General features: G+C 34.3%; 1 protein-coding gene and 1 non-coding gene across 2 annotated transcripts in view; one reads left to right on the forward strand and one right to left on the reverse strand.

The window, feature by feature from the left end:
* Positions 1-258: 258 nt before the first annotated feature.
* Positions 259-27,829, forward strand: part of LOC142972194 (uncharacterized) — a 421,890-nt gene continuing 394,319 nt past the window's right edge. The window contains exon 1 of the mRNA XM_076113068.1: positions 259-640. Within this exon, the coding sequence (XP_075969183.1) occupies positions 603-640 (38 nt within the window). The 5' untranslated portion in view covers positions 259-602. The remainder of the gene's footprint in view (positions 641-27,829) is intronic.
* Positions 24,638-24,709, reverse strand: TRNAE-CUC (transfer RNA glutamic acid (anticodon CUC)). The gene has a single exon. It is a non-coding gene; the product is annotated as a tRNA-Glu (tRNA).

Raw genomic sequence — 27,829 nt, forward strand, 5'->3', positions numbered from 1 at the left:
GTACTTTTTATAACTAAGTTCTACAAAAGGAAATAGTTTTCGTGGCTAACATAATCTAAATTAAATGTAAACATCTTCAAAATACGACAACAGAATATTTGTCTCTACAAAGGGTGTTCAACAAGACATTCGGAAGTTGAAAGGTCACCGCGAGATGGCGCCAAAATGCAAAACAAGATGGCGGATAGCTAGCAGCTGATCGACCGCACCTGACGCGGACCGGTCGTCGCACCACTCAAACAAAATGAATGACTCACATAGCCAGTTGCGCTGAGACCGACTCGCGGAAGCGACGCGCGAATTGTTTATTTATAATAATATCGATGCTTCATTCATAAACAAAAATCTTCACGAGTTTATAAGGACGATATTCGATTGCGTAACTGTATACTATACGTAGTTATGAAGTAATATTGATTTGGAAATGTAAATGTGGGACAGTGTTCTCAGTCACTGTGTCTAGGTCAGACGCTTTTGGCCGATGTTTATCTTATCGTGTGTGCAATTATTGTGTGATTGTTTATCGGGGGGAAGTCGTTGACTTGTTATCAGTGGCTACTGTTGAGGCTGCTGTGTGATTGTTTAGTGCTCTGGATAAAACGATGTTTGGCGTGTTTATGAAACGATGGAAACCGAAAAGGTAAGTTGGAACAGAATATAAGAAAAGTAGGTTTTAGTCACAATTTGGGTTTAAATACAGTAGGGTAATTTTGGATGGCAAAGAAAATATTGTAAATGTTTGGTAATTTACGGCTAAAAAATGTAAATAAAATAGGTAGTATTTAATAATATTGAAGATGAATACGAAAGTATCTAAATGACATAGTGTCTTCAGGAATTCCATACTATTTTTTGCATCTAAATTTGGACTAGTTTTGGCACGAAGACAGATTTACGTTTCGTTGACAACTCAATGGGAGGAATAATAGATCAAAATAAAAAGAAAACAATACGGGTGTATATTGATGTCCCCAATTCTCGATCAATAGAATTTTTGATAAAAGAACTGATATTTCTATAGATTCAATGCTTTTTGAAATCGTGAGAATTGATGCCATTATAGTGATTCTCGATGGCCATCACTTTTCTTATAGACGTGAAATTAACATCGTTTAGTACCTTTTAAAATCTTTATTGTATTTTGACACACATTTCTTGAACAAGCTTTTTCTCAACATAGGTACCTAGGTACCTAACTGTTTTAACCATAGTTCCTAATTATGTGTTGACTCCAACTTCAACGCTATGCTTTTATACTCTCCAATCTGAAAATGAAACATTCTTCATTCATAATTCTAGTGATTTTCATAGTTACGCAGGTGCCACTTATGCATTGTTTTAATAACCCTTTTGCGTCCTGCTGGGCAAAGATTCTTTAATTTATAAGCTCTCTATTTAGTCTTATTCCCGCCTAGATGGACCAAGAAATATTTCGAACCAAACCCATTCGCAGTGGGTGACCTAGCAAGCAATGGCCATAGAATAATTTTTAGTTTGTCACTAGCCTTGCCCATCGACCCTAATTACTGGTGCATTCATAAGACGTAATATTTTTTAAACCCAGTACTGACCCACTGGCAAGGGTCTTCTCCAAAACAATGAAGGGGTTAGGCTTTGAGTCCTCCACGCTATCCAGGGTTGGGGACTTTGCATGCCCTCAATAAATGCATCAAATAAATTTTATTCTTTTCTTCTTTCTTCATGACATACCTAGAAAACGTAAATGAAAATTTTCGCCATAGTCTCATCAATATCGCTGGGTATAAACATCACATGGATACAGTTACTTTAAATAATAATTCATATTTTACCCAACACGGTGTACGTTTCATTAGTACCGGCCAATGCGCCATGAAATTACTTGGAATAAGTTCAACAACTTAATAATATTGAAGACTGCTTTATAGTTTACGATCATAACGGATACATCGGCATCTACGAGCCATGCGGAAGAAATATGAACGATGGCAAAGACCTTGCAATAAAGATAGCGAGAGATGAAAAAGAAAATGTACCTATATCTTTGAAAGAAAATTATTTCAAATATTTCACTTCAATAGTCATCAATCTAATATTAATTGTTCTTTAAATAAAATATTAGAAATAGGTCATTTATAAATATTGGCATTACTATTAAATGGATAATTGGTTTGATTCGATTTGCAAACGGTAGCTAAGTTTACTGGAATGAACAAACCATCGTTAGAAGCATTTCAAAATATTAACCAAAAAATCAAATCGAAAAAAAGAAAATCCTGAACCGAGAGTGAAAGAATGAAATACTACAGTTAAAATTATCTATAAACAGTAGTCGCGAATCTATCTGGATATAAAATGTACATATACAAAATCGGCAGGTGTAAATATTCGCAAGCTAAGCCAAGAAGCCATTAGTCGGCAAAAACCGAAAATTGAACCGATCAAGTTACATAAAGAAGATTAGCTACTTGTCAATACATGGCTCCAATATGGTCACGAAATGTAAATATAAAAGCTGTTGCGATATCTGTCTGTATGTTTTATGTTATATCTGTACGTAGGCGATGTTTAAAGTAAAATAAATCATTAGTTTGTTTTGTATTTGGGATATCTGAAGGCGGATTTCGAAACGTTTTGTCTTTTGCTGTTTATGAACATTAATTAAGATAGTTATTTCTGTATTAGTTTAATTTTATAACTAGTCAATCTAGCTAATTTGGTAGAAAAAGTTTGTTTAATTGCACGCTTTTTAAAAACGCATTAGAGACAAAAAATAGCAAATGATTGCAAAAACTAAAGCATTTTTACTTGGTTAGTGTAAGGTTAGTAAGTTATACAGCATTCAATTTGGAATTCGTTTGACAACTTTTCAAAAGCAAAAATCTCGATCCAGAAATAAAAGGTTTGCAAATCTCTCTGTAACAGCTGCCTGACATAGTTAGTCGTACTGGTCACCTATTTGGCACCAGAGACAATTGCTATTGACATTCTAAAGCACTTTGAACGCAGTTTGAAACTACAAGATACAGTTCAACTAGATCTTTTTTAATACTAAATTGTTAGACGGGTCCTTAACGCGAAGGGAATTAAATTAAAAATAAATATCATAGAACAACTCACACACGATCATTATTTTGATTTAAAACTAAGCAAAGCTTGTACTATGGTAACCAAATAGCTTATAAGCACATACTAGTAACTCATACAGATAAATTAACAATCAGGCTCAGAACAGATACTCGTAATAATTACTTACTAGTTACTATGCCTTATTTGTTACCCTTCGATTCGTTCAACTTACGCCGATCACGGGCTGGCTTATAAGAACTTTATAAAATACAAAAATCGTGGCAAGAGTAATCCACCTCAAAAAGTGAATAGAAATGATGTAATTACCTAAAATAAGCTTCATAACTAAAGTAACAAGATAAGCTACATTTAACAGCAAATTTAATTAAAACTAATGCTTCAACTGAAGATGTTTTTTTAACATTATTTATTCCTTTTTGTGCTGGTTAATTATTTAAAGCAAAGCTGAGCATTGTAAGCCAAGTTGTTAAAACACACTGACCGTTACCAAGTGTGGTTTTTGCTGATGCCTGAGTCAGCTAATGTGTAAGTATCGGGTTCGACTCTCGCAAAAAGTTAATGCAAGTCATACATTAAAATAAGGATCGTATTGCAGATGCATGTATGAACAAAATATTTGCAAATGTTGGGCTTTGAACAAATTTATTGATTAGCGATTGTCTTTTTAAAGTTTGTGAATGGATTTAAAATTGTTGGTAATTTGAATACTATGATATTAAAACAAACGGTCGAATTGAAAACCTTTTCGAGTAGGTTTATAAAAGAACCCTAATAGGTGAATGATTATACGGTTGTGGCAAGTGCAGTGAATTGGCTTAATAATCGCCTTGCATTTGAATAAATGCATATCCGTACCTTTATAGAACAAAAAAAAGTGTTACAAGTAGTATACAATTTATATTGATCTTATAAAATAATGTAAGGTTAAATCTATTAAGATTTTTACCTTTTTAAAGACAGTATTAGTAGACTGGTATCAACTTGGAACCATGATTTATAGAAGCCACGTGAAATACCAAAATAATTATGTCAAAAATGTATACAACAAACTGTAGCTTGGCGAGGAAAATAGATGTTAAACATGATTGTATATTAACAAGATGATTTAAAAAAAACTATGCTTTCAAGGCAGTCCATAATACGGACCTATTTTCGCAGGTAAAAAGAAAGCCATACATTTACTGAATAGGCAAATCAAATGAGAACGAAAGTCTTTAAACAGTCATAAACAAAATTCCTGTTAGATTTCTTTGAAGCGTACGATTGACTTACACACGGAATAAAAGAAGTTGTGAAAGCAAAACATTCATTTACTGCAATCATTGTTGTGTTAGCACAAGAAAAGTGTGTGAATAAGATAAATTACAGGCTTTTGAGACACTGCCTTTAGAAATAAAGTGAAAAGCGGAGATGGTCTCACAGGGTAGCACGATAGCTCCGTATTTGTTCTTTGTTGAAACGTGTCAAGTTTGAAGTCTTTTCAATCCGCATGGACTAGTATGGTTGCTAGGCTGTTTTGTAACTACCGATAATATTGTGTATTTTAGAAATATTCATCACAGGCTTTAACGGTGAAAGAAACATCGTGATGAAACCTTGCATGCCTAAAATTTGTTTATAACATTTCTTAGGGCATTCAAGATCTTTAAACCTTAATTGAGCAATGTGGTGGATTCAAGGCCATAGCCCTCCCTTGATCGGGTAGAGACCCTTACACAGCAACGGGACAATGAAAAAAGAAGTAGTACAACTATTCTGAAGTGGCTTAGCCAGCATACACGGTTGATCATTTCGGTCATAGGCTAGACACTATTTAAGCGACGAATGAAAGACGATTGAAATGTCGAGTTTTCAAATAAAGCATATTTACACCATTTATCATTTTACTTGATAGAAATGACCAATATGATCAAATATTGAACTTGTCACATAAATCTATGCACGTGAACCTTATGCATAGTAAAATGTTGTTTGCTATAAGAACGGGGCCTTATTCTAACATAATCAAACAACAGGAAGCGATGGGGTGGCCTATTCGTAGACTAGACTGTATGCAAATAGACGAGATAACAGGTCGATGACTTATTGCATAGATAGAGGCTAAGGAAATTGATTATGACTGATGGAGTAAAAGCGACGCGTTGTAACGTTACTATGAGAACAATGGTATAGTAAAAATAGAAAATCGAATTTAAAAAATTTAATAGTCATGTTATAACGTTCATAGTTTTAACCATGTTAATAGTGTGATGTACATGTAGTTATAGTTATTATATTTTTTACCGTTTGAAGGATTTGCTGTATCCTATCCTATTCCTGAAGCTTATACTTCTTCGGGCTTCCGTAGGTTGGAATGTGATGTTTAAATCAATGATCTATCAAAGATTACAGATATATTGCTATCTAAGATTACTAAGTCAAAATGGTCTATCAATAACTATTTTTGTTGGTATTGCTTTTCGCGACTGGGTAAGCAAGCAGTGAATATGTTTTAGGCATTTTCAATGCTTAAAAATATTTTCCTTTTTAATAAATTTGAAATAATTCGACTGGTAGTTTCAGTATTACAAACACGAAAGTAAACAAAAGAATAACACTTTAGCTTGATTAAATTAGTATAGAAACAATTTTCATGAAAACATTTATGTTGAAGTAGAAATAGCTAAAGCAATTACACGTACACGATATGACATGTGTTTTAGCTCCCTACTGACTATTTAATATGTGTGTTCAGTACAAAGTATTACATCATGTGACATCATACTGAATTAGAATAAAAGAGGTTAAGTGTTTTATGGGGATAGTGTTTTGTTTTTAGGTTGATTGATAAAATTATTGTTCTTGAGTCCAACTAATGACGGACGGCCTCCATGGCGCAGTGGCATTTGAGGTCTGGTTGTACTTTGTGCCCATTGTTTGTATGTTTGTAGAAGTCCCTGCAACACAAGGGCAATTCTAAGCGCGAGAGCTGTCTTTATTTAGAAAAAAATACTACTCACACGTCGCTCGATTTTTAGTAAAAGCTTAAACATCAAGCTGTCTTTGTTATGACAAGAATTGTAGTGAGTTAAATGCTTCTAACCGACACTTAAGTTTGAGTAACGTTTTATCACTTGGATGTTACGATATTATTACTAAAAGTCGTCTATCTTTTAATTTCCCTAATTCCCCGTGCATTTGATTTATGTCATAACGGTGACATACATAATTATGTCACGGCGGGCCCTTCCCAAAAACACTTTGTTTAATTAACTTATTAAAAGGTTTGTTATTTCGGTCATTACAAATTGCACGCGACCGCGGTGATAAAAATATTTCATAATACACTTTTTTTAGTCTTCAACTATCTAAGTCCCAATTTTTATGAAAATCTGTTGAGCAGTTTCGTCGTGCAAGCTTGTGCATATCTACTATAGATATGCACAAACTCGCATTTATTATATGAATAGATTAACATGAATATCGTTTATTTTATTGTCTTGATGCTAGAATGATACCCGAAGCAGAAAACATGAGGATCAGCCCTCATATTTTCTTTCTAAATCAGTCTTTATAATGCCTAAATAATCGTAAGCATTGCAACATTGATATTTTTTAATAAACGGTTTAGAATTTAGATCGAGACTATTTGGATTTGGACCATATATGGGACCATAATTAGCTGTAATTAAGTGCTACAAATAATCTTATATACATTAACAGTCATAATGCATGGTAATGTTTTTTATTGGAACTGGACTGCCTCCGTGGTGTCGCCGCGACGTCGGGAGGTCGTGGGTTCGATTCCCACACGGAACAATTGTTTGTGCGATCCACAAATAATTGTTTCGGGTCTGGTTGTACTTTGTGTCCGTTGTTTGTACGTTTGTAAAGGTACCCGCGACACAAGAGCAATTCATAATGAGAGAGTTGCCTTTAAAAAAAAAAAGGAATTGAAAAACGTGAACGAATTTGTGGTCGTTCTATTTCGTATTAATGATCTGTTTAACTGGTAATAATGGTGATTGTTACAATTATGATAGTCTGTTAACAAACTGCATCACCGCAAAACGGTAAATATGCTAATTATAATAGCCTTTGTTATTAATGCATTGAAACTGTTGGTAAATATTGTGCTAAATTGTTGTTGATTGCAATATTCTAAACATTTGCAAATTACAGCTTTTTATTGCCATCGATCTATTTATTTATACAGCTCACTTCTACTCTCTCTACTACTTACAATACTATAATGGATAATTGATATGGTCATCAGACATAGGCCATTTGATACTAATGTTATTGGTTGGGGTCATGATTCGTTTTATCCGAAAGATTTTTGATGTCACTTCAAAAATGGTATTAGCATAGAATAATGTCGACGTCAAGTTGATCACGTGTTACTTTCTGTACTTTATGGGCTTGAAAAACCATCATGGATATCCGGATGATTGAAAATCGTAACTTATTATATCAAAGATAGAAACATTCCGAAAAGATTTATTGGTTTAAAAAGTTTTAAATGATGTCTCAATCATAAAGTAAAATGTCAACTAATTTCACATTTTCAACAAAGATAAGGTCATCCTACACATTTCCAACAATCTTTGAGTTTTAACATCTTCTGTCTCGCTTACTTTAGTAAGTTAGAAAGAGATGCAACACCATTTTAGTAAGATCGGCACACATTGTACAATGTAGGCGATGTTTACGAACGTTTATTGCTAATACAGAGATCATTGGAGAGAAAGTGTGGTGCGATAACATCGTGTTTTATCATAAAACGAAGAGGGCTTCGGGAATATGGGTCACTTGAGAAGTTCCAGTGAAAGCTATAATATACTAACTATCTATGAGATATTGAGTAATTTGCATCTAAAATAGCAAGGCTTAGTGCGAAATTGGGTATATGGATTATTTTATGGAATTTACTTGATTCGTAAACAGAATGAAGAATTTTAGGAATGAAAACGTATATAACTCAAACTCAAAAGTAGCCCGAATTTTGTAAATGGCAATAGGTTTCCCCTTTATAACGTGGGACTAATAATTTTAATGGCAAAACGTGGGTTTATTTTGTATGCGTTTAACTAAGCTTTCGGGTAAAACATGCATGATATTATGCATGGATCATTTCAGCATCAATGTTAAAAACGGAAAACAGTGGGGAACAAATTAATTAAGGAAGGATCGGGTATTATATGAGTACTGAGTTTCAAATCAAAAACAATTTGGGATTTTCGACTCGAAACTTGGAACTTGAATTGGATTCAGAGTAATTAAGGAAATGCGATTATTAGGGCGAAGTTTGCATATAATATCAAACCCTGTGTGTAGTATATAAATGCTCTTAATATACAGTCCAATAAACAGCAAACGTAAAGTACTGAATCAAATTGCTGATCTAGATTATCCATTCAAAGCTATATAAAAGCGGACAATAACTACATAATATAGCTTTATAGCTGCCATTACACCACAGACTTATAACTATTAGTAATAAATAATTTCTGCCCGCATATCGACCATACTTTACGAAACTATTCGAGTATTTATCGCATTGATTTGTTGCCTATTGTTATATACTTGATTTATGTAGAAGAATTTAGAAGATTTATAAGTCTCCTTGTAATAGGTATTGCTCTCGAATGTATGAATAACGTTGGTTTCAGAGATTAACTGGCTGATATTATGGTAAAATATTATTCGTTTTGTGAGGAGATAGTATCGGTTAATTGGCTTATTTTTTATCTCATGTATAAAGAAAATTGTTATGTATAAGACATATTATACTGTAGATAAAAAAAACTGTTTTCAAATTGTTAAATTTTCAAGTACGGCAAACGTTTTTTTAGTGGCATTTTGTTGTCTATAAGTTCTTAATGGTTGCCTAGGGTATATGGTTATTTATCTATCTTGTGTCAAAACGTATACTTTCGGTTACATGGGATGGATATTATAAACGGCTTAGAATGAGTACACATTGACGTATTCCGCTATAAGAAACAAAATATTATAAAAGAGTATTCCTACCTTGATAATTATTCTCTTGTAACAAAAGAGAAAACTATATCACCTACGTGCGTCATCAAGCCAATAATAGATAAATTATTTGTACTTTCTAGGTTATATTTCATAACAACCAAAATATCTATAATTTATAGAACAAGCCAACCTATAAAAGCACGAACAAGTAAAGACAAGGACAAATAAAAAAGTTTGAAACATGGCTGTTGTGAACAGCTGACGGCTCATAAGCATATGTCACATTCCCAAGAGTTATATACACGAAAGGTAAAGTTATATCGACAGGTTGTAAGGCTTCACTCAAATGTTTAAGGCAGTTTTTGTTTTAGTTTAAGTTGAGTTTATAAGGGAAGGTTCATATCTGACGGAAGATGCGTCGGGCGTAACTTCATTGGCCGAGTGTTTTTCTATATATTTGTCTGTTCTGGCGTTGCGCGACCTTCCCTAAAAGCCGGTTTTTGAAGATAAATAGGACTCTCTTGATATTACGTTTGCGATTTGCGATTGCAGTATAGAATTTGAAAGTCTGTCGGCAAACTTTAACAGACCTTCATACATGAAGCGGTTCCGTAAAACCACAAATATTGCATTTCTCTCAATTACTATAAAGTTAGAAGTTGTGGTCTTAATATACCATAGTCGCATTGTACATTTCCGAGAATATGTCTTTGTTTTACGCAATTTTAGCAACAAAATACAGTAACTCTATTCTCTACTACTATCGACTACCGACAACTGGCTTAAGTCATCGAGAAGTTTTGTATGAAAATCTGATTAGTGCCCCTGACGGGCGTAGTAGGAACTATTTTGGCAGTACATTTTAAATGTCAAACTTTTGATACTCGTCAGTACCGATTGTAGAAAATCGTGATACTGTTCTATTAACTTAATTTTGGTTATATGAAGTCACTGTGTAGAGTGAAATCTTATCGTTTCGCAAAATGCAAAGATAATGATCTTACAATTCAATAATCTCTAACAAAACGCGATACCATCTCTTACATACTCTATCATTTCAACAAAATTGGTCTCAAGCAAAATAAGCCTATATTATCAAAAAGTGTAGGTATTAGAAATATATAGGTATATAGGTTGTTATGTACGAGAGGTCGGTTATCAGTGCGTTATCAGACATCGTGTTACTGATAATATGATTGGCGCCACGGCACTTGTAAATAGTGCACTAGACATAGAAAATTGTTTATGTCATGTTATCGATTTGTTCAATGTTGTTAAGGAAAATGTTAATAAATTCTTGGTGTAATATTAAATCAACTGTTTTAGGGGACAAATCTAGATGATATTGTATAGCATTTTGGGATAGTTACAGAATATTACTCGAAAAAATACTTATCTGAGTGATATTTAAATCAAAATCCTATTAGTTTCCGCATTGTTATCAGCATTCTTTGCGATAGCATCTACCATAGAAAAACTGCAACTACATATTAAAGTCTTAAAAAGGAAGGGTTATATGTCCAAAATATTTTGTTTAACCCCTATTTCAATCAACCCCGCTTCCATAAGAACGGAGTATATCCCTGCTCTACCAGACATATTCCTTTAGCATTCACGTAAATTATTATGTTGTTTTCCTATACCTTTCATACTGTGCAATTCCTACAATTTTTTTATATAAAATAGTAGGTAAACCAGACAAACGGTAACTACATCGTCGCTACGGTTTATGAACACAATGACACCAGGTTAATAGCACCATGGTTTCACTAACTATCACATTTATACATATGTATGGACTTTCTAGTTATTTTCATAACACATTCTAAAAAGAAATGGTTATGGGTAAGTATAATCTCAATTGTTACATGTTTTCACTTTCTTAAAGTTTTCCGTTAATATTGTAAATAAGTTTTACGGAATTCAGTCATCATATGAATTGATTTACCCGCGGTTTCTAAGTACTTTTAACGATAGTTTATCTATTCAATAGTGTTTTTTTATAGTTAAGTGCTATTGAATAGATAAACTACCGCTAAATGTACCTCAGATACTAGGGGTAAGTTGTTCAAACCTTAAAGGCCTTTGACATGGCATAACGACTGTTATTTTAGTAGACAACAACCGGGACCGACATTTTATGTACCCGAAGCACGGAGACACCTAGCTCACATACCACTAAGCGGTCACCCGTCTATAAAATGATCGCGCCAAAGGTTGCTTAACCCTCAGATCGTTTACCGATTTATGGTAAACAGAACGATTATGGAAAACAGAACCGATTCAAAATATTAGAAAACATTAAAACTATTTATTTTTATTTTATTTTGGGACCATGGCGTAAACGTCTATCCTTAATATCCATGGCTCAAGAAATTCTTGTTGGAAACATAATCTACGGTAAAGTTATACCTTTAATTAGTTACAAGTATCACACAAATTACTCAACCCGATACAAAAATTACGTAAAGTAATAAACGCATTCCATTGCTCTTTTTGTTCTACGATATCCATTCGAACCGGCCGTTGGGACAATGTAACGAAAAACGACTAAAACATCAACTAATTATTGGAATATTTTTAATTTGACAACGTTATTAGGGTTTTTTTATTTCATCAACCAGTGACTGTCGGCCGCGGGTCTTGGGAGCCGGAGCAATCTATTTTTCTAGTGCTGCCCTCTGGCGGCGACCACCTGCAGTGATTTTAATTGGAAATTGGCCCTCTATTTGTAAAGCTCAGTGGCTTAGCATCGAGTATAATGCACGGTGGGTGGTCACCCTATACCAGTGTTTTTACTTTTAATATGCATGTTCGCTTTTGGTGTTCAATTTGAATTGTTACATTTATCTGTGGGGAGTAGTTACGTTTTGTTATTGCATTGAATTTTAAAGAATGTTTAAAATGTCTATGATTTTTAACGTTATAAAGAGATTAAAAAACAAATGATTGTTTTGTGTTGAAATAGTCGTGTCAAATGATTCGTCTAATAGAATTTTAATTTGAATAGCCATTAAAAGTGATTTAAATAAGTGAGTAAGATCCTAATGAGCTGGAAACTCGTTTATATCTTTGCCTTACACCTTTAATAAATGTGTAACTATTTATTTCGAAAATAAATAAGCCCTTTTAAGCTCTATAGGTCTTTGAGCTTCATAACTGATGTGTAATTCACCAGTAGCGCGATTCTCTACTCGATCGACTGTCGACAATCGGCTGACTGTCGAAAAAATTTGAACATAAAATTGATCAGCGCCTCTACCGGACGCCGTAAAAACTATTCTTTCAGTATATTTTAAATGTCAAACTTTTGATATCCTATAGTTTCTACAACCACGCTACCGTTATAACTGTGAGATTAAATGATTTGATTTTGAGAGATTAGTCTAAAGAAATACGATTTAAATGCGTTGTACTTTTTGCTACATTTTAATATTCTTAGATCTTTTTTATACAGAGGCCTCTCTGCTATTAAGAGCGTTCTCAAATATAAAAGCCACTTCATAAACATAAAATGTTCTAATGAAAAATTCTCTCATTTTAATATCAGCGCAAACTGCCTACAGAAGTAAAAAATATTTTATCTCAAAGAATATTTTCTTCAAAATATTCTCCATTTCATATTTGTTTAAGAAGTTACGTTTGTATAATAAGATTCCCTGTTCCGGTATATGAATATGATTATAAAAATTCGGATACTATCTACGGATATTTTTAATCAGAAGTCTTTCGTATCTATAATTCCGGATAATCCGGTATTTATTTCTGAACCATATGATACCCGTATCCGATATCATTTCAGTGACACTATCGGATATTCGAGATCCCAAGTTTCGGATATTAAACTTTTTGAAGGATTGATTTTGGCAGATATTAGTAATATGGTTGCAAATACCGATTTAATAAAAATAGAGATGAAGAAAAAATAAATTATATTTTTTTCGGATTTTCGGATACACACATTTATTCATATTAAATAGTATCGGAGGACTAGTATCGGATACTTTTCGTTACTCTATTACATCTCTATTTATGAAATAAACTTTATCTTTATTATAATTTGCTGCAGGGTTTGTATTGCCTTTTTAGTTGTTACAACCGTGATTGCTGGCTCTACCCTCGGGCAATAGGCATGGATGCTCCTTACACAGAATGCAATCTCGTATGCAATTTAATACATTGTTAATTTACAACCCTTTACGATTGAGAAATATCAAAGATATTTCAATGCACGTTTAGTTACTGCAGGTACTAGATAGTTTGCCACTACCAGTGATCGAGTATGTGTATGTGTGCATGTATTTAGTAGTGTTAAAAGATTTGAGGTACCTATATGTTTTTTGGATTTTAAGTTTTAACTAGTTTTAATACAAATTGAAATTTGAACAGTAAAAAATTCTATTTCTATTGATGGGCAAGGGGCTTATTCTTAAGTTTAGAATTTTTAGGAGGGGTTGTCTAAATAAATAATCGATACTTAGACAGCAGAATACCACTATTGCTGCAATAGACTTCCCAGTAGCAATTTTTAAAAAAATATAAAAAATGTTGGTCATCTCTGCATCTGTTTTCTGCTTGCATGTACACTGACTTTTTAAGGATCTGTCGTTATGAGGCGATATATTTAAAAAGTTACATAATATTATACGTATTAGTAGATCGATAGTACCCTCAAGTGTTGCAGGGTTATAGTGATTGTACCGCTGCTAGTTTTTGTCATTAGCTGTGCCTATGTTTAGAATTTGAATTAAGTTTTTGTCGTTCTACGGAAGTAGCCAACCTCTTTGTTTCTGATACTAAGTGACTGATTAGACTGTAGACTATACAGTTGCTTGATTTGATTGTAATAAAAATGTTTCAACGAGATTTATTATTTTGTAAAATTGTGCTAACAGTTGAGTATGAATATATTACTAATGTATTTTTAAACAAATTGCTCGAATTCAGTTCAACCACAACTGACTTCAGAACCTGAAAATCTGGTGGCTCAATGGATAATCCATTGTAAAAGAAATAGTTTTCAAGAAAATCTGTTTCTTTTACATTGCATCAGTGAAAAGGGCAGACCAAAAGGTACTCATTACTGAATGTGTCTTTAATGCATTCAACTGCACCAAGGGTCCGATACCCTATATACCTTCGAGAAATCTAGATAGCCTTTTATCAAACCAGGATGACAGTACTAAACTACTTCTTATTACATCACAACTAAGTATTTAATTCACTACCTCAATATATCTACCTGTGCGATACTAATAGAGCAATAATTTAAAACTATTGATTGTCGTTGCAGTGTTGCTGTCACCACGTAAATTACTGTGCGGCTCGCGGCTATACGTTATTCACGGATCATTGTTTCTGCGTGCTGTTGTTATTGTAGGGAAAATAATGATGTGGAAAAGCGTACCCAATATTGAGTTACTCTTAAACCTTCAATTTCAATAGAGACAATCCATATGTTGACTTCTATATGTTGTTGACAAATAGTAAAAAATGATCAATTGATCGTTTAAAGATATTCATTTCTGTCATCAGTAAGATAGAATAATTCAATGCAATAATAAGTCAAAATTTACTTAATTCTGTCTAAATGATTTTATGTTATTATTAGTTTTATTTTTACTAATACGTGGCTTTTTCTTAAGTTTCCCCTGTTACCAGGTCTTCGCTAGCTGGTGTAATTAAGTTAGTAAAATAAAAAAAATATCTTGAACGCCACATAAAATGAAGTGTCGTCAGAATTAAGACCATTAACGTTTCATTACTCTCCACATAAAGACACCTTCACCTACCCTTCACAATTAAACTGACAAATATTATCTTGATTGATATGACTTTATTAATGCTATTACTACCAAACAGTAGCACAATTCTCTACAATCTGAACCATCGAGAATCGAGAGTTTGACATTTTAAATGTACTGCAAAAATTGTTACTAAGGCGGCCGCTCGAGGCACTAATCAAATTTTCTAACAATACTAGCTGACCTGCGCAATGTCAATCGCGTCTCATAACAGAGAATGGGTCTAAATTTTCCCCCTTTTTGTAACATTTTCTCTGGTACCCTGCTTCTATTGGTCGTAGCTTGATGATATATAGCCTATAGCCTTGCTCGATAAATGGACTATCTAACACCGAAAAAAAATCCAAATCTGACCAGTAGTTCCTGATCCTGAGATTAGCGCGTTCAAACAAACAAATAAACAAACAAACTCTTCAGCTTTATAATATTAGTATAGCTGTCTCGATAGCTAGCCAGTTGTCGATATTTTATAGTATTATAATTGAGCTACAGTAGCTAGTAGGCAAGTGAAGTTTGTTGACCACTCGACATAACCTTTTAAGTATTATGTCACCATCATTCTCGTTCAAAGCCTCTTCTTGAACACACTTGTTTACGAAATAAGCCGTGACGGTGATGTCATTGTAAGTAGTTTTGATACTTAGTACTGTGACTTGTTTTTTTTTATCGTAACTTGTAGATGATGGAAAACTTATCATATTTAGTAAACTACCTACCTAGTATAAATATGACACACTTTTAAATATAAAAACCTGGCATGAAAATAGCTGAGGGGTTATAACTAACTAACTTTGGTTTATTCAAGCAAAGGTAAAAAGATTTTAACGTGAATAAAAAATCTTGAAATGCCTAGAAAGTATAGCAGGCTTTATGATTATCAAAATTTTACTAGCTTCGCACGTCAAGTTTTCGTCAAGTTTTGCCAGTTAATCATTTGTCTTTCATTAAAAGCTAGATAATACCGAGTAATTAAAGTAAATCCAGGTAATAAGTACCCTATGTGGGTATTAAAGATCCATACTTACCTCTTTTTGTCATCTATGAACCAGTATTTATCAGCCTAACATTAGCCATAACACAATTAACATTTAAACATTGTCACCTATACGCGAAGGCTTGCAAACCAAGCACCATATCTACAAAACTTCAAGGTTTCAACACTTCCTCACGATTACGTAAGTATTTAATTTTATCTACAAACGACTGTGATCTATGCCGTTACCAGTGAACCGGAACGAAGTAAGGATAAAAAGTATTATACGGTATTGTACATAAGTCTTGAAGCTTAGCAAATTAATGTTTTAATCTATTTTCTTAGAGAAGTATATTTGCCAGAAATTCGTATGATTTTGATAGTGAGTAGACTCTACATGTATAGTCTTCGCTAAGTATCCCAATTTGGAAACGTATTCAGAATATTTTTCTTTTTTTTTTGTCATATGTATATGTATTTTCTTTTCTTCCGTTATATAAAGATAAACATCGTAAGATCAAACTAATAAGTGCCTAAAAAGGCGAGAACCCATGAACCATAATAAACAACGTAAATATTATGACCAATCTAAGGAACGTCTACGGCTATGATTGTTGAACTTACATACAGCCTGACTCTTACCAATCTCCTCGTATTTTCATTCATACATACAAACATAATATCACGCCTTTTTCTAATAAGAGTAGGCAGAGACCAAAGAACTTACTTAGTATGGATCTTTACAAAGATTTTCAGGCATATAACTTAATATATAATTGTGCTAATTGCTAACTACAATACCACACTTCTTCGTACACTAGAAAATCAATACAATATCAGCCATTAAGTAGTGTAGCCACGTCACACGCTTGCACTACATAAATATTGATGAAGCCTCAATCAGGAATCGACCGATAAGGCGATAGTACGTGAAGCGTGGCAACCGTGGCAATATGACGACAACATGGCGGCAACTGAGGTCGAGCAATCTCTTCCTTTTTACCATGTTTATTGAGCATTAACTTATGTGTAAATCTTGTTTGTTATGTATATTACATATATAACAAACAAGACTTGGTTCCTTAGTAGAAATACGTCTAGTTTAGTTTCTTTTTCGACTTTGGTAGTTTATCTAAGATAGCTGTTTTAAGTCAGTGGATTCAATATGCTAAAAGTAAGTTTCTAAAAAAGAGGTAGAGGTAGGTAAAGGCAAAATCACTGTTTCTTGAAAAAAAAAACAATGCCTCCAACCACAAATACTTGCGATTACTTTTCAAAGCTGCAAAAATCTATTTTAAAGTTCCTAGTATCAAATAATAATATTAGACTGTGAGGGTAGTACAAGATGCATAGAAGTCAGTGATTGATCGTCAATACGACAGACCATCACCAGCTTAATTATGACTTTAACTGTCCATCTGTAGTCTACTAGCTAAAATCATATCAGGGATCACTCCCTTTAACTCCACAGAATATATGCGAAGAACATCGTTCTACCATTAATAAAACCGCTCATTTCAAGGCCTTGAACTGCGACGACAATAAAATCAATATCAAAGTAAATTACTGCAGGGGATTTAATAAAGGAGAATGGGCAAAATAGTATGGAGCCTGGGCGATCCGCGGCCAAACTTGATTTTGGTATTTTTTAATGTAGTTTGGTCCTATAATTACTGTGTAGAAGTTTTATTGCCGCGACGCACTTATATGACGAATAAAATACATTTTTGTATTTGAGCACTTTTAAAAGTATAAAACATATTTTGGCTTATATTCGGAGATTAAATAAAAAGTACTATTTCTTATATTGCATACAAATATAGACATTATTAATATTCGAACTATCATAACAAGTAAATATATAAATATCGTAAGAAGTAAACATCTTGCTCTTCTATAACATATTCACTGAGACGACTTATCTGTTGTTCATGATCTTCTTCTTATTAGAAGAAGTCTGTCTTGAATGCTCAGCTCAATAACGAGGCGTTCATAGCCAGTTGCGCTCACTGGTCGGTATACGATCTGTGGGTTAAGCAGCGTTGGCGCGGTCATTCTATAGATGGGTGACCGCATAGTGGTATTTGAACTGAGCGTCTCTGTGCTTCGGAGGGCACGTAAAATGTCGGTCTCGTTTGTTGTCAACTAAGATAACAGTCGTTAAGCCATGTTAAAGGCCTTTCGGGTGGCTTGAACAACTTTGACACTAGGTTAACCATATAATAGATAGATAGATAGCATACTAACTACGAGCTTACTTCACTTCATACATCATCATCATCTTCTGACAGATTAGTAAAATCGTCGAAAAAAGGCTGATCGCCGGTGATACGTTGGAATGCTGCTCTTTGTCTATTCATATTGTTACGGTTGTTGTTTATAAGAAGATGTAACGTTATTACACAACGTTCAATGCATTACAGACACGAAATAATCGTTATTATGTTCTATGAAATTCTATTATATTTACATGTAAATATATTGTTACCTAAAAGGATTGCAACGAAACGTTCTTAGTAAAAGTTGTTCCTAGTTATCATTACTTTAATTTGACACTACTTTCATTAATGGCCGCCGACCGCCCAGAAGTGCCCATTCTCCTTACCTCGTACTGAAAACTTGCGGCTGAATCTAGTTTAAAGATAAATACATCATTGATGGTTCTACAAACTGTCTCTGTGGCGGGTTCCGTAGTGTTGATGACTGACTGGTAATCACGAGGTATCGGGTTTGATTCAGTTCAGCCAAAGTGTTATTGGTCTTTTTCCAATTTATATTAGAATATTTCTTAATAGTTGCCCAGAGTATGGTAACGTGCCTCGTGCCAACGTGGTAAATCGCAATAGGCCCGCCATATTTCATGGGACTATCATTGTTAATGGCGAAACGTAGGCTGCACTAGGTAGCAGGTGTGATTAGCTAAGTATTAATGTATAAAATAATTAGTTTAACTGCACGTTTGGCGCATTGGTTAACGTGGTTTTGTCGCCGCAATAGCTGTAGCGCTGCGTGTAGTGGCTTCCAATCCCACTCGGGACAAATATTTGATGATAAAAGTGCTGATCACAAATATTTGTATCAAGTATCTATTCGGTAGCGCGATTCTATTCAGATGGTACTATCGAGTCCAGAGAGTTTGGCATTTAAATATACTTCAAAAATTGTGTCTATGCACCCGCTAGAGGCGCTGATCAGATTTCCATACAAAATTTTTCGATGACGGGTTAGTTGTCGGTAGTCGATAGTAACAGAGATTCGAGCTACTGGGCCTGGTCGCTAAGTTATCCAAATTCGAATGTATTTAGAAGTATATAAGTTTGTTTAGCAGTTATTTGATCACCATAGCATGTTATACCATAGTACAAGCTCTACTTTGGAAACAAATCCTCATATGAGTTGTCCAATAGTATATTTTGTCGTGTGCTGAAAACTGTCGGCTGTATCCAGTTTACAGATAAACGCATCATTGATGGTTCCACATTCAACCGGTAAGTTTTACGACTTGTTTCCGTCCTATGACTAGGTACGCCTTTAGAATGATAGAAGAACTGTGTTTGAAATTACATGGTGTTCTTCATTTGCATAAATAACTGATACGGAAAAGGCGTTTTCTTTTTCTCCGCAGGTTATCACAGTAACCGTACTAACCGTAATCGTTTGTATTTATTTAAGCATTGGTAAAGTTTATGAAAGTCTTTTAAATATTTTTCCCAGGGAATAACAAAAAAGCGCATGTTAGCTAAGATCAGAGGCAAAAACGATTACTTGTTAAGGCAATTTTTCAGTTAAAATCACTTTATAAGTTCAACAAAAATCTGTCTTTGCACTTTTTCTTTGGCAGAAGTGATTGCCAGATTTTCTATAAAATATTCTGCTGAAAGACAGCTTTTCCGAATTCAGTTCCTAGTCTAGAAATCTTACTAAGTCAAAATCTAATCTTATTCTATTCAAATAACTCTACCTAATAGAAATTTCCTTAATCTTACCTTCTCTACTCCCGTTATCATATCTCAGAATAGAAACCTAACTAACTATCCCAGCATTTCCCATAAAAGATAACAATTTGTGAGATTAGATGTTCAGGTATAATTGCACTATCTAATTAGTGCTTCCTGCATGAACACCTGCCCATGCTAATAGCTATTAGCATGCTTGTTAGCGATATACGGGCCAATGTCTTACTTGGATTATATTGGAAATGGTTATAGGCTATAGTTTAGACTTTAAGTTATTGTTTAGTCTGTGGTGTGGTGGACTTTAGATACTTTTGTTTTTTTTGACCCATTACTGTCCCACTGCAGGGTAGAAGTCTCCTCCCAAATGAGGGAGATGGGCTAGGTCTTAAGTCCACCACGCTAGCCAAGTGCGGGTTGGGGACTTTGCATGCCCTCAATAAATGTATTAAACAAATATTAGGCACGCAAGGTTTCCTCACGATGTTTTCCTTCACCGTTAGAGCAAGTGATTATTAATTCTAATACACACATAACTTCGAAAAGTCATTGGTGTGTTGCCTCGGATTCGAACCTGCGACTACTTGCGTGGGAGGTGTTTATTGTGTAGTTTTTCTACCTATACTAATATTAGAAACGTACTATACCTAACTATAGAAAAATCGTGGACATATTTCGTACACCTCTACTTATACCCTCAGATTTTAAGAGGCGCCCATAGCCGGTTGCACTCACCGGTCGGCAAACGATCTGTGAGTTAAGTAAACCTTGACGCGTTCATACCATAGATGGGTGACCGCATAGTGGTATTTGAACTGGGCGTCTACGTGCTTTGGAGGGCACGTAAAAAGTCAGTCCCGGTTGTTGTCAATTAAGATAACAGTCGTTAAGCCACATCAAAGGCCTATGGGCGGCTTGACCACTAACCATACGATAAGAAAAAGAAGACCCTCGGGTAGAACAGTTGTGATGTTATGTTATGTTATGCTACATATTAGTCTGTATGTCCCAGACAAATTAACAACACAAAACCTTGGAATTACAAGTAGTTAGAGCAAATGTTTGAACGCGGTGAAACACGAAAACATGTATTAGTATGTAAAGTAGTTTGTTAAGTACATAATAGACCTTATTGTTGGGGATTAGAGTTGAAAATTAGTTGACCGTGAACTATATTGTGTGACAGTGACAATGACGTCGACGGCCAATGGTTGTTTAGCTATAGGGTTGCCTCTTAAACTGTTAACACTATGCTATTTTCTATTGGTTACAATAATGACTTTTAAAACAAAACTATCATTTTATTTCAGCAGCAAATTGCATCAACAATTTATTATTACTCTGACAAAAATGGTAGTTAAATGTTTCTATAAGGAACAAGTAGTACCTACTGTAGTTCAGAATTCATTTTAATACGTTTCGAATCGAGTTTTCTGCAAAAAAACGTAAAATTCGTTATCTGGATATATTATCTCAAACTATGCGGGTTTAACCACAAATACGTACTCAAATCACGATCAACTAAAGACGCGAGAAAGAAAACCATTCACAATTACTTTTCAGTGTCACTCTACACAATTGACAGCCCTACACCATGAAAACGGGAACATTTTACTTATAAACTCGAGAGCAATGCTCTAAGAAAAAGCGTTTTTCATATTATAATTAATGTATTTTTATTGTAATGAGATTTCGTCACACACTTCTTAGTAACGTGGCGTGGATACAGCATACATTTGCATTTATTAACTTTATGTGTCGCTTTAGGCTTTGACAGACGAATGCAAGAATATATGTATATGTATATTACCTATGTAGTTTTTATTTTTCCTTGAAATATTAACATTTCATGCTCTATGAAGACTAACTTTAGAAAATACTACGGGTGTGAGAGGTAAGGCTTTATCAAGCGTTTGATGGTCGAAAAATCTTTTAGATCTTAAGTTGCTATAAATCTAGCATTTTTTACCCTTTATTCCTAAGATTATAAATTTCTCACCTTTTCCTAAACGTTTATTGATATTATTGTACTTCATGCGATCGACGATATTTTTACACACACAAACCATATTAAATACACATTGCTTCTGGATTGCAAAACCTTTTCTCTAAATACCTTTCCTAGCTAAAAATATTCAACATCTATTTCAAAAGAAAACTCTTTCCTGAACTCAACAATTATATCTCGCAGTCATTACCACATAAATATCTCGTAAAGAAACAACAAACGTAATCTCTAATCACATAATATGACTAGGCCTACAGGAAGGTGGCTATCAGTTACACTTATCAGTAGTACAGTAGAATCAGCAGAGGGAGACGAGTAACCTGTCATACTGTTACCATGCTTGTTGCTATGGACATTGTGTTGCTACGATGTGCTTTATTGTTTTACTAGCTGACCCGCGCAACTTCGCTTGCGTCACATAAGAGAGAATGGTTGAAATTTTCCTCGTTTTTGTAACATTTTTTACTGGTACTCTGCTCCTATTGGTTGTAGCGTGATGATATATAGCCTATAGCGTTCCTCGATAAATAGGCTATCTAACACTAAAATATTTTTTCAAATCGGACCAGTAGTTCCTGAGATTAGCGGATTCAAACAAACAAACAAACTCTTCAGCTTTAGATAATAATTTCCAAGGTACCTAATCATAAAATAAAAAAAGTAGTTTTTCAACAAAATTTTAGATTTGACTTGAAATCACAAATATTTAATGGTATCATTGGTCAATAGCCATCAAAGGGAGTGTTATAGTTATGAAAATACAGAAAGGTGAATAAAAAAAAATCAACCTGCTTTTAAATAAAACCTACCGGGATACATAAGAGATAACTGAGTTTATGCTACAGTTAGTAGTTATTTAGAACTTAAATGACATTTGAGATAATTGTATACCTTTTCAGGTCAACATATTGTAGTTTGCTTATAGGCACTGAGGTGTTAGCATTTTGGTCAAGTTTACAAAATACACATAGACTGTAAACACCTTATTAGCTTACAAAAGTATTTCTATTTTGCATATATTTTAACTCATTGTTCTAAAATGCTTCAAATAAACAGCTACAATGACAAAAACAAAAATTACAAGTCTTTTAGCTAAAACTTTTGCATAACGTGTTCGAATTATGTTAACGTTTCGCACAACGCATGCGCATGCGCATCAACACAATGAACGCTGGCGTTGTAATGTGAAACGGAGCGGAGAACATTTTCTCTTTTTAGAAAAAAGTTTGCGTTCGTCGTTATTAAATGGAGATCTTTGTTTTCAGTTTCTTGTGCGTTTTATTTTTGTCGCCGACTATCTGGGAGGCAGGTATGGTCCAACAATTTGGTAAATATTATGCCAAATTTGCGTAAGCAAAATTTATAATTTAGAATATTGGTGGCCCGTTGGCTTATGCAGCTGACGGTGTTCTGTTTCATACAGCTGCAAACTTTCCAAAACAGAAGAATATCATATTTTACTTTAAAACTCACAGAAAATGTAAAAACGTGTTTATTGACAGTTGTAAATTTTAATTGCAAAACAAAAACTCAACAGTTTCAAATCAGCTGGTCATATCCACTAAAAAAAGTTTCACATGCGTGACTCCTCCCCATATATCAACGAAAATTAACAACTCCATATATCTTCACACCATGACACGAGGGGGCGGGGCAGTACAAGTAACATGTGAAAATCTAACGGAAGCTGTATAACTACAAATCACTTAAACACTTAATTCGTATGTAACCTACAAACAGTTCCGCTCGGTCAAGTTTGTAATAAATATTATTTAGTTATTTTATTAGTTTGTTAAGTGTTGTAATTGGTAAGTAATAGAGGGCTATTTAACCGACTTTTAAAAAGAGGATGTTGTTAAGTAGACTGCATTTTTTTGTTTCTAATGTTTGATACCTCATAACTTTTAACTTGGTAATCCGTTACTAATGTTGCGTATTTTGTTTAAAAGCTGGTGCTTATCCTATGGCTTGAATTCGATACTAATCTGTCGAGTAGTCTTTATACTGGACGCAAGACTTAGCCCCTCTCTCATTCTTGGAAGAGACAATTGCTTGAAAATGAGTTCAATAACTATTATAATATTCACAACTTAGGTACTATCGTTTATTTTAAGTTTTCGTGACTCGTAGTTAAATTTTGATACAGATCGCGCATTTTTTGGATTGCTTGACGTTTCGGTGCAGGTTATATTGACCTCTACGATTAACACAATCAGTTGGTATAATCCGCCTATATGCTAGAAATAGAAATGAATATTTCTCGACACGGATGTATTAATCTAAAGATAATAATATGAACATTTTAACTAGCAAATACAAAAAACTACTTTTTGGTGTGTAATTTGATGAAATTCATAGTAATATTTCACACACTATTAAACCATTACAAACTGGGGTATTCTACTATCCACCCCGTTATTCTGTTCCTGGTTACCGGTCAGTGATGGGCAACCGTGGGCAACCAGCCGCAACCAGCCGTGAACCAACTGAGGCGTGACTGAGATCGACTGCCACCAGCTGTTTATTGTTTTAAACTAACTCTTTTATACTTTTTGTGATAACGGGCAATACTTTTACTGTCGGTTTTCTTTTGTTTTTATCACCGATTAGTTTGATAGGTAGGTAATATTTTGGTGTTGTTTTAACTAGCATAACTGCAAAATATTTTTCTGCTCCAAGTCGGATTCCGGACAACACTCGATTTCCCGTTATTTTCCACAATTTTCATTACATTTCAGTCATTTTATACAAATGTTCAATCAATGCTATACTTATTCAATCTTCAAACTAAGCATTCGCAGACTAACGCATTAATAAAAATAATTATATTACAAGTTAGTACTGAAAGATATGGCAAAAATACGACTTCCGATACCGGGAATCGAACCCGAGCCTCCTGGGTGAGAGCCAGGTATCCTAGCCACTAGACCATATCGGATATGAAAAAGTGATCTGAATTACAGACCATATAATACCAAGAACTACTTTACTTTTCTTACTTTATAACTTTAGCAGTCAAGAAATCGTAAGACCATTTCATTGGCAAAAAATATATAAAGAGACGATGCTGACATATTTATGATCATGCCTGTACTATAAGAATGTGTTCTGTAATACCTTGCTATATTTAGTTATTCTATAGATATATAGTTTCCCAGTGACCTAGATGAGTTGTCAGCATGCTAGTGCTAGGCAACAGATTTAGATGCTGACTGATCGTGTGAGACCACCACGTGGTGAGTAGAGCTAGGGATATTTTAGTGATTGGGCACTTTTTTGTATTAATGTCATTGTGGACTAACTGTAGTTCTTTCGTTATTGTATGAATCATTAGTCTTAGACTGATTCAGAAGTATAGATAAACGGCAATAGTTTTCTGTTTTATTTTTTCGTTTATATGTCATCAACATTGGCCTGTATTCGTCGATTGCAGCTGATTAAGTTGGTGTTGGGGTGAATTTTTAAGACTTACGTTTCTGGCTTAAAAGGCATATGCGGAAGTGGCAACTAAATATGCCAGTTCCGAATATATGTCCGACGAAGATAACCTAATATAATAATTATTATTATGGCGAATGTTATTTTTGTCGAATCATTAGACAATTCACACACGGTCATTTGATTCCAAACTAAGCAGACCTACTATGGTTACCAAATAACTAATAAACATACTTATATGCGCCTAAATACATACTTATATAGATACATTAACATCCAGGCTCAGAACAAATACTCGTGCTAATCACACAAAGATTTGCCCGGGTGGGATTCAAACCCACCACACGTGGCGCTTCGGTTATTACGGCGAGGTGACCACTTTAACCACTGCGCCAAACGTGCAGTTAATTCCAGATCTTCGTTTTCAAAGACAACTTAGTTGCACTCGCATAGTAAGCAGGTGCAGCATTTAGGTCAGTTATCATCTGCATACGAACGGAGCGTCCCGTTACTGGATTAACTGTGGGATATAGACGATATTATTCACCGGGAGCGTGGGTGGAACTTGCTCGCTTCGTTTCGTTCAATGGAGCTAGGTATACTTAGGTTTTGGTTGTTGAGCTTTTGTGTTGATTGTGAATTTGAAGATATTGGTGTGATACTTAAATAAGAACGAAAGTAGCGAAAACTGTTTTTTTTTGTCGTAAGTCATAGTGTTCACGTTTAAAGGTATTAGATGTTTATAAGTTGCTAATATAGTTATTGACAAATGGTGAACTGGTGATCAGACCGAATTCTATCAAAGTGATCACCTATCTCTGGAACACGCGACAAAAGTTTCTTGATCCTCTAATCGTTTATTGACTGAAGGGTGCGAAAGTTACAAAGTAATACTTATGTCCTAGCAGAAATATATAAGTAGGTAATTGGGTATAAACAAACTTCTGAAGTTATGGTTATACACAAAAAAAAGTTATAAAAATAATTTCTGGATAAAACACACCAAACACTTACCGTTTCACAAGTTTTCAAAACGTCAAAAAGTAGGTATAAAGTTGTCACATTCAGAGTTCATTAGATGCAAATGATCGGCTCATCTGCGTGACCTTATTGTCTTCAATTCAGTAAATTGGTACTATTTGGTCCTCCCACTCGCCGCGTCTTGTTGTATAATGTACCCGTATCTCGAGTAGTGACCCCTCTCTCGTTTTATGTGTTGTTTCTGTATATGTGAAAATTAGAAGGAAGGCTTTAGTCTGGGATTAAACTTCTATATTGTTATTATCTTAATTTTAACCACGATAAGTCTGATTGTCGGTTAAAATAAATGTCTAAGCATTTTGAGATATTTTCAGGTTGCAAGGTTAGATTGAAAATCTACAATTTTCGTTTCTTATCGGTGAATACATTTTATCTAGTTAAATGTACAAGGATGAAGTCGCGGGTATTAACTAGTATTTTGTTTGTTTTCTATAATAAATACCTGTCCGTCTGTTAATTACTAAGTCGATGTTTATTTAACTGGCAGCATTTTGTTGTTTTATTTTGTTTATACTTTGTGAAAAGAAATATACCTACCTCATTTTAGACAAAAATACATAATAAAAATATTCCACGCAAGCAAAACCACAGTCAGAAACTATATAAAACCTTTATTAGAATCTCAAATGCCACTAAAACGCTGTGTTAGCGGAATAAAACGCCCGTGTAAAGTCACACGTCTGTAATATTCCAACACGTACGTTCTATTTGATACTGCAGTTGTCGCAACTTTACCGACTTAGAGTCAGCAATAATTTGTTTGTACGCACTAGGTTATTACTAGCTAGTGCCGACGACTTTGCCCGAAAAGATGACAGGGTATAAAGTATTATATGTAATAATCTAAACTTTAGACTATTTGTCGCTCATATATCAAAATCGCTTTGGTGTTTTAATAGCAAAAATCTAAAATTTTGCATATATGTACATTGGACGAGCCCCAGGTCAGTGACCTCATCCGTGTGGACTATAGTTTTCCCATTTTCACATTTTTTTTTCTTTTTTTTCAACTCCTATAAGTCATATCGTAGTGTTAAATACTAGCCTGCCTTACGTAATTGATTATTAAAATCGAATATATTTTTTCTATTCCAAACAGTAGATCCTGAGATTAAAGTATTCAAACAAACAAACAGACAAACAAATAAACTATTCAGAATCATATTATTATTTGTAAATAGAAGTATAGACATGCATCAGCGGCCTTCAAAAACAGCCTAGTGCGTAGTATTTGAAACTAGTACATTTAGTGCAAGCAATATGACATAGTGATGTCACGTTTCTTGTCCTCTACATAGGGTTTTCCAGATGGCCGGGTTTTCTGGGATCGTCCCGTAATTTCGTGTGTTGTCCCGTGTCTCGTAATTTGTTTTGCTGACCCGGAATGAAATAATACTTGTTTTTTCTAACTTTTTTTTTTTGTCATTTCTACTTAATGTAGTCTCTCGGACCGGAGACCAAGCCTCTGATTCCGTACGTGGCCCTAGAAATGTCCCGGAAACGATAAGCATGGATCTGGCAATCCTACATAAACTAGTAGGTGAGTCTGTTTGGTTACGCGTGTGATGCATAATTGTCA

This window comes from Anticarsia gemmatalis, chromosome 4 (assembly GCF_050436995.1).
Source record: "Anticarsia gemmatalis isolate Benzon Research Colony breed Stoneville strain chromosome 4, ilAntGemm2 primary, whole genome shotgun sequence".
NCBI lineage: Eukaryota > Metazoa > Arthropoda > Insecta > Lepidoptera > Erebidae > Anticarsia > Anticarsia gemmatalis.